Genomic DNA, 20,336 nt, shown 5'->3' with positions numbered 1-20,336 from the left:
TATATCCTCCCCAAAGTTAATCATAAATCAGACAAAACAGCAAAAAAGATTTAGTCACCTATCAAAGCCAAAATGACACAAAAATGCCAACCCACCAGTGATCAATACAGAAATTTGAATTTACAAGATTCGAGTTTGGTCAAAGAAAACAATAAAAAGTAGGATTTGCATGTAATAAAAGTATATTATACTGCTGATCTAAAATCTGAATTTTACCACACAGAACAAATGAAAAGTAGATAAAGTCCTGTGAATTGTGTATGTTTGAAAGGAAACCTTAAAGCCTGGTGTTTTAAAACTAATTATGTGAAAAAAAAGCTGTATTCTAATTTATTTTTACTACTTGTGTGTATTAATTCACCTGAACGCGCTCACTGTAAAATCTGTAAAAAAAAATAAATAAAGATAAAATAAAAAGAGTATTGCGCCAGGAATTCAATGATGGGTTGAGGTCCTAAAGTGAGGCATAATCAGTAAGACAGCCAGTAATTTGCTGGAAAATGACGCATCAAACCAAAATGCACTAAAAGAATATATGCTCACTAACACGAATTCAACCATTTTTATTTTCATGGCATTTCTATTACAAATGCATCTAAGTAGATGTGCGGGAGTGGGTTTTAAATGCAGAAATCACAAAGGTATAAAAAGATAAATGTCCTACTGATTCAGATTTCTTTTTCCTCTTTAGTGGTGGAAAAAAATTCTGTTTTCACAGCTATGTGAACTTATCGCAAACAATCAGTCAAACCTCAGAACTTTTTTCATTTTTACACCAATTTAAACTCTAAATTTATTATTGCCAACCAAACATCAAGCCCACTAAAGTTTAAAAATTCAGAAGCAAAGAGAAAAAAAGAAAATGTTCTTACCTCTTCGGTGCAGATGGAGAAAAGCAGGGACTATGGCCGGGCAGGCTGCTGTTGCTATGATGATTCTTTTTGATAGACAAGTCAAGAACTCCATCTAATATGAAATAAATATAAAATAGGTAAATAAATTACTTGATTCTTGATACTTATTGACTTGACTTGATTCTGAACTATATCCAACTTTCCAAATCTTTTCCCTTTACCTTGTTCGGTGGGTTCTGATGGGGGCTTCTTGATGGTGAGGTCGAGAGGAGCATCCTGGTCAGCCATGAGGAGCTTGCTCAGGACGGGGTTCTGGTTGTGTGCGGGCCCAGCCACAGTGGCAGCAGTGGTGGTAGGTGGAGCTCCTGATAACGAGAGTGGGGCAGGCAGGCTTTGGTCAGAGTGAGGCGGGGAGTCTGAGCGACTGTCCTGAGGAGAACTGGGTTTTGAGATATATTCGGCAGCCAGCTGACTGATCATTTTCTGAAGAACCTCACGAGCCACTATTGGAACAAGTGGATCTGATGAATTTGGTGCATCTGAAACAAAAGTGAAGGGAAAAATACATAAAAGATGACTTATTGATGGCAGATATCAATCAAAGTGTACTGATGCACTTCTGTGATAAAACCAAAGTGTTACCTTTCCTGCTGAGAACTGCATGGAGAAACTCCTCAGCTTGTTTCTCTAGTCTGATGACTGAGAGTTGATCTTTAACCAGGAGAGGTTTGGAGGTATCGTCACGCCCCCCCTTGTGTAAGCCAATCAAGTGTTCCTGTCAAACCAGATGACTGTTAAATCACAATACAGACAGAACAATAAGAGATTTAATTCTGATTAATGATCTGATCAAAGTAAATCAGCTGCTAACTCTTCTAAGATCATAGAGCCGACATTCCACTAACTTGTGCTTTAAAACTGATTCACCAACAACGGTCATTTAAAACGTTAACCAAAGTGCAAACCTTCACTAAAACAGACAGTTGAAGTTTTACCAACATCTGAACCGAGTTATCATAAATGTTTCAACAGCAGGACAGAATTTAAAAGAAGGACAAACTTACTTTGACTTTATCTCTTCTCAACCAGCAGAAAAGACAATTTTCTTTAAATGACCAATCAGACACGGAAACTGGCTCAAAGTCTGTGGACACAAAATAAGAAGGCCAGCAGCTGAGTGAAAATATAGTTAAAAATTATAAAATAAAACATTTACTCAGCAGCTTTAATGGATGAAAACTCGTCCATAGGTCCCCTAATGTCAAAAATATGAATGGGAGTTCATGGAGTGATAAAAGTTATTTACTGATCCCGTTTGATATGTGCCATGGATTTCACATTTGATGTTTGTTAATTTGGAAGGCAGATTTTGAGGCCAAGAAAGTGCTTATTTTCAACAAGCGGCAAAAGGATACCGGCAAAAGTTAATTTAGACGTAGGACTCCAACTGCTCGTCTCAACAAACAAGACAAGAAGAAGAAAAACGGCAGTAAAAGAAGGAGTATTAAATGTGGAGAAAACCACTATAAAGCTGTCCATGTAGAAAGTGTCAGCTATGCTGGAGGAGAGGAGATTCTACTGTGACATCATATATGCCACCTTCTGATTTGTAGTCTGAAATTAAGGATTTTTCCAAGCAAATTAATCTGAAATGACATAAAAACACACATAATTATTGAGCCCACTTTTCTACACATCCATCAAACCAAGCAAAGAGCGCAAGCTTGTTATGGTCAGGACACCGCTTCCTTTAAAATTTGTCAACAGAACTGCCATTGCGCCCTCAAAAACATAAAGAGAACAGAAGATTTCTAGTGGCCAACACAAAGCAGCTTGAAAAACACCTCGCCAAACACTTTGAAAATATGAACGTTTTATCCACCCGCGACTGGGGTAAAGTGTTTTATTCGAGGATGGAAATGATGGGAAACGTGGGTTTAGAGGTGACTAGCCCATGAAGAGGTGGAGGAGAATGAGAGACAGATTTGTCCATGTTAAAACGTCACAAACACAGAATAAACACAATAGGAAATGCACCATCTTGGACCAAATACTGCTGTCCTGGCAGGGAATTGCTTTAAACACTCCCAAGGTGAAGGGAAAATGTCTCAGTCAATGTGTCTCCCTTATAGAGCTGACAGAAGCATAAATTAGGCTTTACATTCATTTTTTTTTTTGTTCAGGGGACCCACGGGTCAACCTGAAGGGGAAGAGACTTATGCTGAATAAATCTTTAAAAATGTTTTAAATGTTTAAAGAACTTTTAAATGATATTTTATCAAAACACATTGATCCCAACAGAGATCAAGCAGCAAATCAGAGTAAACCAGCTTAATACTTAAAAATACTTGATCTTCCTCAATGCAAAGGCAAGACCACTGCGAGAAACACATTAATAAAACAGATGAGTGGGTTACAATGAATGAATGAATGAATGAATATATATCACTTTTAGTTCAGCAGCAAATGCTAAGGAGGATCTACTTCAGCTAACAAAAAGGACATCCATCCATCCATTTTCATCTGCTTATCCGGAGTCGGGTCGCGGGGGCAGTAGCCTAAGGCGAGAGGCCCAGACTTCCCTCTCCCCAGCCACTTGGGCCAGCTCCTCCGGGGGAATGCCAAGGTGTTCCCTGGCCAAGTGAGAGACATGGTCCCTCCACCGTGTCCTGGGTCTACCTTTAGGTCTCCTCCCGGTTGGACATGCCCGGAAAACCTCACCAGGGAGGCATCCTGACCAGATGCCCGAGCCACCTCAACTGGCTCCTCTCGATGCAGAGGAGCAGCAAATCTACTCCGAGCCCCTCCCGAATGACCGAGCTTCTCATCCCATCTCCAAGGGAGAGCCCAGCCACTCTTTGGAGAAAACTCATTTCGGCCGCTTGTATCCGCGATCTCGTTCTTTCGGTCACTACCCAAAGTTCATGACCATAGGTGAGGGTAGGAACGTAGATCGACCGGTAAATCGAGAGCTTCGCCTTCTGACTCAGCTCTCTTCACCACAACAGACCGGTACAACGCCCGCATCACTGCAGATGCAGCACCAATCTGCCCATCGATCTCACGCTCCATTTTTCCCTTACTCCTGAGCAAGATCACAAGATACATAAACTCCTCCACTTGGGGCAGGACTTCATCCCTGACACGGAGAAGGACAATGACAGCACATATAAAGCCTACTATTGTCTCAGCATGACCATATATTGTGAAAAATATCTATGGGATTCCACACCATCTTAAACACCTACATTAATAGGAACATAAGCATCTTCTTTGCCACTGGCAGCAGGGCCATCTTGTTGTGAATCAATGTGCATGGGGTACCAGATGGTACAATGCAGCAGCAGAGTCATGGAGAGCATCAAGAAATACTTACCCTTAAATACTTTTAGGTCTTCAACCAACTCTGGACCAATCAGACCTTCGAGGATACTCTCAAAACCTGAAGAAAGACATATTTTATTTAATATTTAACACTCACAGGAAGCCTAACACACCTTTTAAACGCATGTTTAGATTTACCCCTGACAGCAGCTAAACCAAGCAGAAGTCTAAATGAATCACTCATCAAGACAGTTTTTCTTCCTCAGGGTCAAACTTCATTTTACACCTGAGAAAGAGAACATGCTTGGGTTTATCCAACACACACAACATCTCAGCCACTCGCTTACGCGAGCCTTCCCCTCTCAACACAATACCACTTTAACCAAAGCCTTTTATTATTTTCTCTTTTGAAACATACATTACGAGCTGTCAGTCTGGATTTTTACATTAACAGTAAATATGTGCTTTACCCTACGGTTGCCAAGCAACTACAGCACCTACAGAGTTCAGAGTGCTGCTCCAACATAAAATGAAAGGGCTAGCAACAGGATTGCTGCACAGTGCTGTGTGAACACATCCTGTATAGCATTCTGGGAACTGAAAACCAAATGTCCAGTTTAAAAAAAGCATAGGTGAGAAAACCAAATAGAGCTCATATTAGGTCTAGAAGGTAAGAGAATAATATTACGCCAGATGTTTCAGTCAGTTTGTTATGATGCATTAATGTAATACGTTATTCCGGTTTACTGCCCTAGGCCGAAAATGGGTTCTAAAAATCTAAAACCACTACGAGTTGAATCAAGCACTAAAAGAGGTCAAAGGCAACATCTGTCCAGCGAACCATATCTTAAATGTGAGCACAATATTTTAAATGAGCCAGGCAGTAAAACGCCAAAAATGAGAGCTTTAACCGTTGTGATTTTTAGTAAAAACTAATGTGATGGATTTTAACAGAACATAAAGGTTAGTCAGTATTCCACGTTACAAAGACAGATTAAAAGGAATTATTCACCCAGCTATAAAACACAAAAAAAATGCCTACTTACAGACATCTTCACAGATGAAGAGAGGAAGCAGTGTGAAACATTTTCAGCCCTCAACATAGACTCTGGTTTTTGCGAAACTCAACAGTGAATTCAGTAAACGCTGTCGTGTGTTAAAATGCCCCTCTCTGCCTCTCTACAAATTCCCACCCACTTTTCAACGGCCAAACATAAAGAGGCTGGGGGGTGGGCGGAAGGGATGGAGTGCTGTAGACACAAGCTCTGCCTATAGCTGCAGCATGGGTCTGTTTCTGGGTTAGTGCACAGGACTTCAGCTCCAGCTATCCAATCCTATTTCTGAAATATTTCAGAGGCATGAGAGGGGAAAAAGTGGGTCATCCACTTTCGTTTGACAGAACAGCACTATGACATCAAATTACTCTTCAAGAATTCTGTTTAAGGCAGTTAAAAATGTGTCATATTGTAACGCGTGACTTTGAGGTCATGCCTTACTTTCCTACCAGAGGAACATGGGAGGATATTACAGCTGATAAAAGTAACTTTCACACACAAGCTGCTTTTTGGGAGCAGCATGACAAATTCTGAAGAACCAGATGCCTAAATGTGCTAAAGATGAAAAATTTATCACATGTAGAATTGGCAAGCAGACCCTGAAAAATAAATGAATATAGAAAAGGATTTTTTTAACGTGTTGGCACTCATGAGGTTATTCTTTTCTCCTCGTTTCTATAGAAGCAGTTACCATTGAATTACTATTAAACAGGAATAGCGATAGAAATGAGCTGCTGGTATAAATATCCGTCTTTCTATCCAACCATCCATTTTCGGCCGCTTTTCTGGGGTCGGGTTGCGGCGGCAGTAGCCTAAGCAGGGAGGCCCAGATTTCTCTCCAGCTTGTCCTGGGTCTTCCTTTAGGCCTTCTCCCACTTGGACGTGCCCGGAAAACCTCACCTGGGAGGGATCCAGGAGGCAGCCTTACCAGATGCCCGAGCCACCTCAACTGGCTCCTCTCCATGTGGAGGAGCAGCGGGTCTACTCCGAGCCCCTCCCGGATGACTGAGCTTCTCATCCTATCTCTAAGGGAGAGCCCAGCCACCTGCAGAGAAAACTCATTCCGGCTGCTTGCATCTGTGATTTCATTCTTTCGGTCACTACCCAAAGCTCATGACCATAGGTGAGGGTGGGAATGTCTTTCTATTCTTTCTAACTTTTCAATGAAGATTTTGAAACTGCAAAACTGTTACAATTGAAAAAGGGAAAGTTGTTTTGGTGAAAAGTAAGAAATGTGGAAATTACCTTAACAAATCCTTGTTTATGAAATCACCTTGCCCATGAAAACTGAAAGTACTAACCCTGTTTAGTATGTAGCCTTCTTCTGACCTACATCTTCACCCAGTCAGAACAATAATAATAATAATAATAATAATAATAATAATAATGATGATAAAGACAACTTGACACCATTGCTATTTGTACAGTTAGCATAGGTTAATCTCAAATCAAACTTAAGCTGAACATGGTGGTAAATTCAATATTCTGTGTGACATTTGGCTCTATATAGGCTGCCTTTGTTGCCAGAGGCTTGATTTTCTTTTATGAGCCTGTGCACAAAATCAATGAGCAACTCGCTTGTCATTTTTGTATTGCACTGCCAGGACATGACATCACACACTTTTATTAGAATGCTGTGAGATAATCAGCCTGACACGAATAGGCATTTAAAAACACGCACAAATCACGGGTCTCTCTGGATTATTAAATATGTGACTAATTCTAATTTTTTTGTGCTTAAAGCAGGACAATCATGCTTAATATGTTCTATAGTAGATGTATCATAAGCAAAGCAAAGCCAATTTTGGCTTCACTGCACCACCAAAAAGCTGTAGTTTTTATTAAAGTCAGAAAAAACCTTGTAAATTATCAGAATTAATTTAAACTAGCTTAAAAAAAGCTATCTAATAAGAACGCTGATATTATCAAGCACGTTGGATGGTCACATTATATCGTAAATGTGGACTATGTATCATTTGCTACTACGAGCATACTAGAGGGCACGAGAATGGCGTTTACTTAACCGGTTATTAACTGTTAAGGACATCAATAACTGGTTGAAGAAATTTTTGAAAAGGTACATTTCTAAACTCTTGATTAGGGTTGTCACGGTAACCGGTGTAGCGGTAAACCCCGGTAAAAAGTTGACAATAATAATAACCGTCTTGTTTTTAAAAAACCATATTATCTCGGTGGGTTACCGTGGCTGCGGTGTAGGCGCGGGGACCCTTACCAGCCACCGTATCATCTGCTGAAGTTGCCGGCGGCACATGCGCACTTTGTTGTTTACAACCAAAACTTTCTTGAAGCTAAAGCTGAAACAACGGCCAAAGGAGGAGACAGCAGCACTCAGGACATTTATTATCCCTCAAAGAAGACAAAGTTGGAAGTACGGGCATTTTTTGGATATTTGAAGAATGCCGAAGGACAGTTGATAGAAGACGGCTATCCTGTTTGCAGCACGTGCAGAAAAAGTGTCTGTGAAAGGCAGCAACGCTTCAAATCTCATGACACATCTGCGTGACCATCACCCACAACTCTACAGTCAACGCAAGGCAAGCTAACGTTAGCGTTTTAGCTAAAATGCGTGATCCGAGGATTTGGGTTGAGGGAGAATGCAACGAGTCGCTACATAAAGCAGCCGCAGCGCCTCTACCTGCATATAAACCGTGTCGAGGACACCGCCATGTTGAAATGACGCTATGCATTACGGGGCTCCCAGTGGCAGATAGGAGTTGGTCTCTCTCCGAGAATAATTATGAATTTAACAATGATTACTGCCTGATGACATTTTCCCACATCTGCAAAGCTCACTGGAAGGACACAAACCGAGGACAGCATTTTCCTGATATAGGGTTTATTACTCAAGTAAGGGTAAAAAAGTATCTGATTTAGAGCTGAAACGATTCCTCGAGTACCTCGAATAATTCGAGTACGAAAAATCCTCGAGTCAAATTCTTTGCCTCGAAGCTTCGTTTAATTAATATTTAATTAATTCATGGCTTTGCAATCGCCCGGGGTCATGTTTCACCCGGACCGAAATAAGTGACGCACATGCCCACTGGACTGAATGCACACGCGAGTAGCGAATGTAACTTAACTTTCTCTTAACAACGTGGACCCCGGTGGAGTGCGAAAAAGACAGAAAAAGTCAAAGTTGTGGGATCATCTTTCACGTCGTAAGACGGAAAACGTAGTCCAGTATAAATACTGTAAAATGGATTTAGCCTATCACAACACCACATCCTCCAAGCTGCAGCACCTGTAAATGTCACTTCTGCAAGCGGACTCAGAGCCTCTACAAGATAATGCTTTTTAGCCTGTTTTTCTATATATTCTGCGGACACTGCGACTTTTTCGTTTGTAGCACTCAGTTTCAGCTCACACCGTACATCTGGTAGCAACACGTCGGACTTAAAATGTGCTAAAAATAGCAGTTTTTACACAATATGTCGGACTTTCTATTGTGTTATTGATGTCTGTTGTCCCTCGGGGTTTCTGCAGGAGGACACGGGTATTTATGAGTGGCGGAGGAAAACGAAAGAAAGTAAATAAATGTTTTGTGATCAGTATAATTTGACAAAACCACAGCAAACATGCTTTTGGCAATCCTTGTTAGTGTGAGAAAAAAAAAGTGTAGAAATAAAAACGGACGGCGAGCTGTTTGCGCCGTGAGCGGTTCTGGTTCTGTTTGGGCCGCAGCCGCTCGCAGCGTTATCCTCCTAGTTTTTGTCTGGCTTGCAGGCTAGCAGATTCTCGCACGAGGGGAAAATCGGCTCAGGTTGTTTACTTATTTTTTGCACAGGCATTTGTTTACTGTGAAGTAAAGTTGAAGTGCTGAAGTTATGCAAACTAATTTTGAATAAAACTTGAAGAATAACTGGCAATTGCTTGCTCATTTTAAGAGGTCTTTCATAATTATAACATGCTATTTGATATCAAATCACTTTTATTGTCACGTCACATGTGCAGGTACACTGGTACAGTACATGCGAGTGAAATTCTTGTGTGCGAGCTTCACAGCAACAGAGTTGTGCAAAAATACAGTAATGTAAAAACAAGTAAAATATGAAAATGGCTAATCTAAGTATACAAATGAATAAAGTAAACAATAAGATAAGAGATATAAAATGTACAGAGGTTGGTATGTGCAAAACAGTGGCATTAATGTACAGTATGGAGCGTGTAATGTTGGAACTTGGTGGAGCTCGCGACGAGGCAGCCATACTCGACGCCATCTTGGCTCATCAATATATGATATAATGGTTTACAAACACAAAAGGGTAATTTATTAGAGTACTCGATTAATCGAAAAAAAGATTCGATAGAGTACTCGATTACAAAAATATTCGATAGCTGCAGCCCTAATCTGATTAGAAGGATATTTGAGTACTGAGTATCATCTGATCTAATATTTTTTAAATGATGACATAAGAAGTTATGGGCAAATATTGGTATTTTAAAGACTAAATGGGAAAAATGTAAACAAATAAATAACGTAATTACAAAATAACACATTTTAGGCAAAATTTAGACACAAACTGAGGACAATATTTTCCTGATATACAGGGTTGGTTTAGTTGTCTAAAAATGTAACACGTTTAAAAAAAATACTGCGATAATACCGAAAACTGTGATAATTTTGATCACAATAACCGTGAGGTTAGATTTTCACACCGTGACAACCCTACTCTTGATTATAACTTGTTTATGTATAAATAAATATAAAGCAAAATAAAAGTTGTTTGTGTTTAACCAAACATTTTTCTAGTTTACAGGAACCTCATTATTTGTTATAGAAAACATGAGCTCAAAGTGCCCTCTCTTGTGGATGAGCCACCCTTCCCTCTACCGCTCTGGATGCTGAGGGTGTGCAGCTCTGCCTCAAAGTCCACTCGACCCATCCCCCACTCCACTACTGTACAAATACGACCAGAAAAGCGGCAAATAGCTTGTAGAACACAAGCTTCTCTAAGCTAAAATCTGCCTCGCCCATTCTGGAAATGCCTTCAAGACTTACAAGAGAAACCGATCAGTACAATTATTTTTCTAAATCTGCATCCAGTTTGATGGTTAGGTCCGTGTTCACACATGGGACTAATGAAAGCATCGCTCTAGATAAAAACAGAATAATGTTTGAGAAATGTTCTTTAAAGATGTGAGTCTTTGCTGGAGGCTGAAAGCTGAGGAGTGTTGAGATGACAAATTTGAGCTAAAGGATTTAGCTGCCCTACACCATTAACTCTATCCCTGATCAGTCCAAAAATACAGACTAACTCATGTTTAAAAATCTGTAATTGCTGTCAAAAGTCGTATCCCAAGAAAGCACTGATGAATGAATCTTGCTTCAAAGATTCAAAGATTTTATCTAAATCTTTACCGTAAAATATAACGCAATATGATGCAAACTATTAGTTTAGTATTACAGCATTTTGACCAAGTAAATCTATCAAAAAACATATTTTAATTATTTGGAAAATGTAGTAAAGCTCGGAAGCACACAGAGGACTAGAAGCACTTTGACGCTGAAGACTGTATTAGAAATCCATCTATTAAAAAGTTTTTAACAAACTCAGAAACTCAACCATGAACCCTCCGAGGTCAGTATTTGTTTGAGCAAATATTCCATCCCACTCATTTGCATGCCAAATACAGAAAAAAAAAAAACATAACTAGCATATCCAACATTTTTTTGAATGTCAGTTGTTTATTTTATTCCAAATTTTCTCTAATCCAAACAGGACACCCATTTTTTTTAACCAACACAGTTTGCATCTGGGGGCTGATGGGCCATAACTACATGTATGGTGCAAACATGCAGACAATTGTTGCTGCTGTTTTGTGGGACAATTGTGCTTGTCACTGCCCTGCTGTTTTACTGCTCACATTAGACACAAGGACAAAATGTTCATTTCAGGGACAGTGGAGTGGTGGTGTGGCAGTGGCGTGCAGCCCTCTCTACCAAAAAGTCAAACAAAAGTATGTCCTTGTTGTTGTGGACAGAATATGCTATTATAGAAGCATCGGGCCCGTGCTGTTGTCATGTACTCTGCAGCTTTACACATAATGCCCTAAACAAAAGGGAACTGACAAAACAATCCTGAGAATATAACCAGTGTCTGTCTCAAAGGATTTCTTTGTTATTTTTACTGAGATCAAAATTTTTCATCTAGTATTGTGGCTAGTAAAAGTTTTATACAGCCCTTTCTAAATAACCCCACACTGATGTTAAAACTGATGTGAAGTGCTAGCTTGGGATGACTCAAACGACTATTTTAATAGTCTAATCGCCTGTTTTGTTGACGATTGGTTGACTAATCATGTCATGCATTAAAGTGGGGCTGCAGCTATTGAAAATTTTAGTATTCTATCGAATCGTCCATCGATGAATCGAGTATTAAATTTGACGACGTTTCAAGTGAAACGAGACTGCGGTCTACTGCTAAAATCATAAAAAAATAAAACAATAAAAATAATAAAGGGACCAACATTATGTATTAAATTGATGTTATCTAGTTCCTTATTTCCCAACTGATATTTACAGTTAATAAATTTACTATGGCACAAAACTTTTCTTATATTTCTTTAAAATAGTCTAAACATATATTCACATATGATCAGTAGAATTGAATTATTTCAGTAACATGTTCAGTAGTAATTTACTGGAAATTATAATAACATTTAATTTCTACTAATAACAATTTAATGGTGGCATATCTATTTTATTACGTACAGGTTGGCAACATAATCCAGTCTAAATTGTATCTAAATATAGAAGCATTTGTGAATTACATGCTGCAACAGCTTGCCAAAGTCCTACTGTGGTGTGTGGAGCTGACTTGCTAACACTCAGCAGCAACAACAGCAGACTCCAGGTAGCAGCTGCAGCTTCTCTGCGCCACACCGCTGCAGCTGCAGAGATCCACAAAGAAACAGGATGGCGGGGATTTGTCTTCCACTTCTGGAGTTTAGTCATTCACAAACATCACTTTTTTTCTGAACTCCTCTTGATCATGATCCGTGAGTGTGTGACGCGCTAGCTAGCTTAGCATTTCCCAATCTAACCGTAGTTTAACTTTTGATGCCAAACTTTGGACCATTTTTGCCTTTTAAAATGTTTTTTTGTGTTTGCTGGTCTCTCAGCTCAGTGGTCTAGTGGTAGAGTGTTCAGTAGGGATGAGTACCGAATTCGGTACTTTTTAAGGTACCGACCGAATTCCATAGTACCGACCGAACACCGATTCACGTCATTTCAAACGGTGCCTCGTTTCGGTACTGCCAAGACAGTTGCGCATGCGCAAGAGCGTTATGTCGCCGGTCCCTGCGAGCCCGTTGTAAACAGAGCAGCATGGTAGAAAGAACGCACGCTAAAGCTTGGGTCCACTCCACTAAATGTGATGGGTAACTGGGTGATGAAACTAGCGACAGACAACGATCTAAGTGAGACATCCTCATCTTAATCTGCTCCAGTAGGTAAATAAAATGTTTAAGATAACGTTACCTTGATTTGTTAGCTTCCGTTTCGCTAATGGTGCGTTCGCTTTCTCCTCGGAACTCCGAATTTCCTACTAGAAGAACATGAACGCGCTCTAAAGTTTGGCTTTACTTTACTAAATGCGACGGGTGATTGGGTGAAGGTAAAACCAGTGACAACGATCTAAGTGTGAGGCATCATCGTTTTAATCTGCTCCAGCAGCTAAATAAACTGTTAAAGATAACGTTAGCTTGATATGTTAGCTTCCATTGCCACCGTTGTTATCAGCCAATGGTGCGTTCGCTTTCTCCTCGGAAATTCTAACTTACCAGTAGGAAAAATCAAATGAAAAAGGACGGCAAAAGGAATGAAGATACACAGTAAATTTAGTTCACAGTAAAGATGTTTGCTTCAGTTTAATTATCAGCTTATAAAACTACAAGGACGATGTTAAAATACAAACTTGTACGTTATTTATCGTGATATTTATCAAATATGGTTATATATTGAGAAAAAAATATATTTAATTATAAAAGAGAATTAAAATAATAAACACTCAAAAGTATCGAAAATTGGTACCGTTAAGTACCGGTATCGACTCGTAGGTACCGGGAATTAGTACCGGATCGATTCAAATGTCAAAGGTACCCATCCCTAGTGTTCACCCTGAGACTGGGAGATCAGGGTTCAATTCCTGGTTGGGTCACACCAAAGACTTTGAAAAAAAATGGGACCCAGTGCCTCCCTGCTTGACACTTAGCAATAAGAGGTTGGATTGGGGGGTTAAACCACCAAATGGTTCCCGAGCGCGGCTGTGTCTGCAGCTCACCGCTCCCCCAGGGGATGGTCAAATGCGGAGAACAAATTTCACACACACTGATGTGTGTGTGACAACTAATGGGACTTTAAATTTAACTTTTAACTCTATTTTCCTCCACAGCACCTAGAATATAACATTGTGCGCCAGTAAAATGTGGTCAGACTGTGGTGCGCACATTTAACGAAGCTTCAAACCAGTAAAAAATGAACAGAGGAATTTAATAAATCGAACCATTGCACCAGGATGCTCTAATATGTCGATCATTAGCTTTTAGTCTGAAGTGTGATCAGTTATGCGCCATCTAATAAAACAAGATGGGGAAGAAGAAAAGCCTGGTGGCCCGCCAGGATTATGAAGCGCTGGGGGAAACCCTGATCTGTGGTCCTTTTTAGGTGACACAACATGCAGGCAAATCAGCATAATCAAATCAGCATACTGCTGCGACAATGTGTCTTTTGAACGCCCCATGGTTGCAGGGAGATGCAGGAATTTTGCAGCATTCGTTCTGACAATCTTGGTAGTAATATTAATGCAATGCCAGACTTGTGAATGAAGATTATGCCTTGGTACAACAGAGGGTGGTGTCTTGGTCATGTGGGGAGTTATTGTCGAGTTACTGCAGGTTACAATACTGAAATGAAAGTAAACAAAGCATTAAAAAAAAACAATAAAGTTTTAAGTATCAGGCGTGACATTAAAAGCAGAAGCTTTGATGCTCCACCTGAGCATAAATCTGTAAGGCTTGTCACCAGCATTCAGACATTAATTCTGTTTGCTTCACAGCCAGACAGGACACAGGGGAAAAAAAGTAATAATAAAAAAAATTATTTTTTATGAAATTAAACACGAGCATAAGTTTTTCTTTTGTAAACAGAATCAGATGAGATGATAAACTGGAGCGATGCAGAGCTCCAGGAGCTTCTCTCTGTTCGACCTGGAACTCAGATTACCTGACATTCCATGAGGACTGTGGAGGACAGACACCTTTAAGAGCGGCTTGTGAAAAGAATACTTCAGGACTGCGTTCAAGCTAGAATTAAGTCTGACAGCACAGAGACCGCCCCCATCCCCCCTATTACTGCCATCACGTATTATTTTAAGAGAAGGACATCATAACGCCACTATTTGACTTCTTATAAATGACTTAAGGATCCCACATGCTGGCTTGGCTTTGTGGCAAATTGGCGGCAACGTTTTATAAAAGAGTCTTGTCAAACAAAACAGAGAGTGCATGTCTGTGATTTGTCAACTCACCAACAGAGGCGCCGTCGGGGGGACGGACATTTCATGAACAAGTTTTCATTTGGCAAGATCAAGCAGTTCCATGATTGATTGTTTTGGAGTTATTTTATTTTTTAGTAATTTTATTAAACTCTTGTGGATTTAAAAAGTTTCCACTAAAGGAGTTCTGGGACATTTCTGGGTGGGGGAAAGATGACAAGGAAAAGAGGATGGCTTGGTCCTCTCAGGCATTGTATGAAAATTGATTCTTTCAGAGCTTTGCTAAGACGTCAGCATATAGCGACCATTTCAGTAGTGAATTACATCAATGATCAGCATCAAAAGGCATTCATGGACATTGATAACATTGAAAGTTATATTTTGTCAAAGTATGCCATGGTTGAATCCATTCAGGGACTGGGAGAGCAACTGTTATGTAAAAAGTGACCTTCAATGACTAGAAGAATCACTTGTTTTGGCGACACTCTGTAGGAGAGGATAGGAATCGGTGAATTGCAAAGACTCTTTATGGGGACTTCTGCCTCAGGCATTATTTTTGTTTAGATTTATTTTGGACCCGATTAAACCAGATGTAGTCACCACCATTTTGTAAAAAAACTCTCTTGTCAATCATGTAAAATGTTCTGGAGCTTTCCGGCAGTGTGCTGCCAGTGCTCTGTTATGCACAACATCTGTGTAGACATTGTGTACATAAAAAGTTGCGCAGAAAACAGCAGACAGACTGACATCAGAAACAAAGAAGGGCTGGATGGCCCAATTGTTTCAACTCAATTCTATTGTTTTTTATTATTGTGTCTTTATTTATTTTATAAAACTCCTTGTTCTGTAAAGTCTTAAGCACTTGGTTAACTTTAGCAGTATTTTAATTGGCTATAGAAGTCATTTTGGCTTAGACCATAAAGAGCTGTCAGTCCTTCCAGATTAGCTTCCTGTGTTTTTGGAATTACAAATATTGATTCACATTTGTTGGCACAAAAAGCATAAAGCAAATGTTGGTTTTAGGTAGACATAAACAAATTCTTCCAGTCCAAATATAAAGTCTGATTTAACTTAAATTTTTAAAAATGGATAACCAAGGCCATATTTTAAGACACACTGTTTACTATTAAAGGTGCAGTATGTAAGAAAATAGTGAGCATTTTACAGTGAGAAAATCCCAAGAGTCTAATGCTTCTGTCATTTTGGAAGGAAGGTTATACAGAAAAATATTTCATATCCAGCTGGCTGCTGGGATTGTCAGCCTTTCTCCTTTCAAAACAAAAGAAGGAGGGACGTAACTACTGTTTACCATCAGTGAGTGTGTGGATGCTGTCTCCTGGAAGCTAATACTGCAATGCCAACAATTGTCATTTGACAACGGTCGGCAAAAAACTCCAGTTATTCAAGTTGGTTGCAGTAAACACATTTTACCACCGGATGTCATTTTTACCTCATTTCTACATAATGCACCTTTAAGGCTGCAACAGCAAATCTCCAAAACAAGCCATCTTAAAACATTCTTCATGCCTCTTAAGAATGTTCTAACATAGTACAGATATTGTGGAGTTAAATAGAATATTTCTTTTCTTGAAATTGTCTGAAAACCTCAGTTAATAACAGGGCTTGGACCGAAAGCAACCATTGGACCACGCAGTTCTGTCTCACCGATTCACCGCACCTCCACCTTTACCTGGGTCCTCCACTCATTACATGCTCGCGCGTTTTGAAACAGAACACCACTGGTGTGAGAGGTTTTCTGCTCAATGAAATCAAAGACGGATAAACAGCCAGCTGCTACCACTTCAACTTTAGAACAAACTACTTAAGTCCCAAAAAGAAAAACACCAATTGAAGTCATATACAACAAAAGACGATTAGAAAAAGACAAACGGCAGGTCGGTTGGTCTGATGAAGGAAGCAGTAGACACCGAAAAATGTCAGTAAAGTTAAAAACAAGCTCTATTTGCTCTGTGTATAATGAAGAACCACAAAACATGAAATTGGATAGAAAACATAGAAGAAATGTAATAAAGATGTTCAAAGAAGAATATCGAAAATGGTGTTTAGCGCTCTCTCGTTTCCTCTGGCAATGTGGTTCTGATTTCCGGTGGACGTGGCCTGGGGATGATACCAGAGGGGAGGGGTGAGTGCTCCGAGACCGTGTTTGTGATTTATGTGTTTATGTTTTTGTTTATTTATTTGGCAGAAAAAACTTGGATCGGAGACAACTCGCGTGGGAAATTGTAATGTAGCCATGCGGCGTCTTCTTCTTCTGTTTGTCTGGGAGGCGGAGGTTGCTTTACGGCATCTGGCCGTCGTGCGTGTCGGTGTACTTGAAGAAGGCTGTGTATAATAGTCCATAATATCGATACCATAGGAATGGAATATCTAATTTAGATACCACTTTTAGTATCGATTTATATCTAGGTATCAATTTATTTGACAACACTAATCAAGAGTACTCGATTAATTGATAAAAGAATCGATAGAGTACTCGATTACAAAAATGTTCGATGGCTGCAGCCCTAGTAAGTAGGTTAGGCAAAATTATAACCTTTTGCTTCTGTCTAATGGGCTCGACACACAGGAGGCGACAACGCCTCTCCTCCATTCGTTTTCAATGAGACATGCGAGACAAAGCGATAATCGCGGGTCTCCCTCCTACCAAGCGAAACGCGAAAAACGTGCGTGTGAAATTTTGCGCTCGTGCCGTGCACGGATGACTCAGCGACGCGATCCCAGAAAGTTGAAACATTTTCAACTTTTCATCGCTGTCGCTTGGACGAGGACCAATCAACGGAGGTTTCATTCACTGACCAATGAGCGGACAGGATGCTCCGTACATCTCCGAGCAAACATGAACGAGAAGTTGATTATTATTATGTTTCATATAGTAAAATCACAAGTAAGATTTCACATAACTGAAGCAGCACCTTGTGAAACATCATATCTACCACTTTTTTTTAACTCTGAACTGCTTAAATAACCTTAATTCCCTCCAACCTGACACAGCCAAACAAAACAACGGAAGTTTCGATTTTGCCATGGAACAGAACGCGTAGACGGTTTTGCCGCTGGCCGCTGCCGCGTATTGCCTCCCGTGTGTCAGGTAATAAAAGCGACAGCGACGAATTTCGCTGATCGCGGTCGTTTGTCGCCTCCCGTGTGTCGAGCCCATAAACCTGTTCAGTCATGAATGTGTCGATATTACCAAAGATATGATATACAAGTATATGAATATATGTTTGTGGAGGTAAGGAAATATATGTATGTGTTTCTGTCTACATTAATTACTTTTGATGATGATGACTGAATAAAATTGATCATTCATTCATTCTTCTGTCTATAAATGATTTGTTTTGTGTGTATTATATATATATATATTTGGTTGGAAAATATTGTAGATAGGACAAGCTACACATCTTTTACTCAAAGTGTTGATTTCGCAGAATCCTAAATTATACATTTTATGCACCAGCAAATTGAAACTGACATAAATTGCCACTTTCAGCTGCAATAACATGTTCAACAAATCTTCTTACTACACTGTTAACAAAAATATTAGCTAAACACAACAAATAGCATAAGGTCAAACTGTGCTTTTAATTATTTGTGTTTAGAAGTCAAGCATACCAAAAGTTTATAAGTGTTTTGTGGGGAAAAAAATGGGTTACCTGGTTCTATATCGGTTTCTGCTCCTTCCTGACTGCGGAAATGCGCGTCCATGCCTGTTTATTTGTGAAAAGCATCACCTTGCAGGTCAGCGTCGCCCTCCCCCCACCTAAAATACAGTATCATCATCGGGAGCGCGCATTTTAAGAGAACGGGTCGCTTTTAGCCGACACGACACTCCCTTTAAAACATGCACGGCGCCCTTTAAACAAACTAACGTTAGGCCAGTAGATACTTCATGTTTTTCACCAAGAAATACAAGCACCAAAAGCAGCAAGGAAACCACAGAGGTGGCCAGACGTTGGTTAAACAACCCACAACAATTAACTAACTAACCCAACTGCAGGCAGTTTTGAGGACAAAAGTCGTTCGGAGATGCCCCGAGTCTGTGCGGTAATAGATGGTTATTTACGCCGATTTACGTCACGCTGAAGCGAAATTCAACGAGTGAAAATGTAGAATGTGTAACTGCCATTATTCTTACCTACACAGTGAAGGAGTTTGTGTTTCCACGAGTCAAGTTCCTGCCGAAAGCCGCGCCTGTCGATTGTGCATTGCTGCTTTTTGCACGGACTCGCCATTTTCTATTTGTCCGCTGGCTGATGCTCGGGCACGAGAAGAGGAAGCGCTCGGTCACGTGGACGCGCGCGCGCCTTCGTCAAGGGGAGGAAACGGTTCCAGAGGGAGTGAGCTGTTCATTACAACACAGAGCTCAGATTAAATAATCTGATTATATTAGTTTATTGATTAATCGTTTTGTACATAAATAGTACAAAACTGCAATTTTACTGTTCTTTGGTTTAAAGGGGAACACAAAAAATCTAATTATTCATCATCAATTATCTTTCACATTTTGATCATGTAACCATACCCACATAATTTGTATATTTATTTCATTGATCACTGCTTTCAAACTGGAATATTTATTTATTCATATATATTTTTTTAGATTTGTGGAGATTTCCATTCGTTTGTGTGTGTAGATAAAAAAATAATTAATGGATTATAGTAAAAAGAAAAAGAATCATACCACAATATTTCCCTGGGTTAGCATTGTGGTTTTAATTTAAAGAATAGGGATGTAAGAAAATGTTTGTATGATATACATATAAATGTTGTGTCCAAATCTAAAATAGGAGATAGAGTGAAATGACACTATAAAGTATTTTAAAAAGATGATAATGAATAAATATTTCAAAGCAATTTATCAAAATTGCATGCAAACATTTACTGTTTTGTGTTATGTAGTTCAAACTCCAACAGCTAGGTGGCAGCAGTTTTACCACCTTCACTCTGATGACAAGACCTTGCGGTAACACCGGGATAAAACGTGTCTGAAGTGTCTGAGCCAGTGTTTCCCAATCATCTAGTCTTGAAAATTGCAAATATTGTTTGTTTATTTAGCATCGCAATATATCGTATCCCCCCATTGTTAGAAATAGTCTATAACTAGATTCTTGCCAGTACAACTCTCTGTTAAATAGGAGAAAAAAATAACGATTTATTACATTTCAGATTTAAAACTACTCGCTTATAAATGAACACAGTTTTGCTTTTTATCTCAGTCCAGTACAAATTTAAAATAATTTTAGTCAACAAATTTATTTTTATATGACAGGACCATTATTTAAACCATAATGATGAAAATGGGTTAAATTAGTGAGTATAAGAGTAAAAAAAATAAAGATCTTTTTCAGAAATAAATCTCTCAGCTGCTGTATGCCATTAAAGAGCTTCTTCTTAAATGTTGCTTTAAATGTAACTCGGAATTCCTGGTTTTAGTTTCTCACAAACGTCATAGATATTCAGATGCCATCATTTAAAACGCTTTTAAGTTCTTAATAATGAAAATGAAGAATAGTTTTAGTATTTTAATACAAACAGTGTTAGTTCACGCGGTTTTATCCTACAGTCAC

The 20,336-nt window shown here is 39.4% G+C and overlaps 1 protein-coding gene across 4 annotated transcripts in view; it reads right to left on the bottom strand.

Annotated features, from left to right (window-relative positions):
- wu:fc17b08 (ligand-dependent corepressor) overlaps positions 1-19,126 on the bottom strand; it is a 32,002-nt gene extending 12,876 nt beyond the window's left edge. For 2 of the 4 annotated variants that reach the window (XM_070542407.1, XM_070542410.1), the window contains exons 1-6: positions 18,905-19,053; positions 4,231-4,296; positions 1,919-1,998; positions 1,497-1,629; positions 1,076-1,393; positions 873-966 (exon numbers count right to left, since the gene is read on the bottom strand). In XM_070542407.1, coding sequence (XP_070398508.1) covers positions 873-966; positions 1,076-1,393; positions 1,497-1,629; positions 1,919-1,998; positions 4,231-4,296; positions 18,905-19,001 — 788 coding nt within the window. In that variant the 5' untranslated portion in view covers positions 19,002-19,053. Of the gene's footprint in view, positions 1-872; positions 967-1,075; positions 1,394-1,496; positions 1,630-1,918; positions 1,999-4,230; positions 4,297-5,224 lie in introns of all 4 variants that reach the window. The other 2 variants (XM_070542408.1, XM_070542409.1) reach the window with 2 other exon arrangements.
- Positions 19,127-20,336: the final 1,210 nt, after the last annotated feature.

The sequence above is a fragment of the Nothobranchius furzeri genome, chromosome 12, assembly GCF_043380555.1.
Source record: "Nothobranchius furzeri strain GRZ-AD chromosome 12, NfurGRZ-RIMD1, whole genome shotgun sequence".
Lineage (NCBI taxonomy): Eukaryota > Metazoa > Chordata > Actinopteri > Cyprinodontiformes > Nothobranchiidae > Nothobranchius > Nothobranchius furzeri.
Note: the sequence above shows the minus strand (reverse complement) of the source record. Positions and strands in the feature narration are given on the sequence as shown.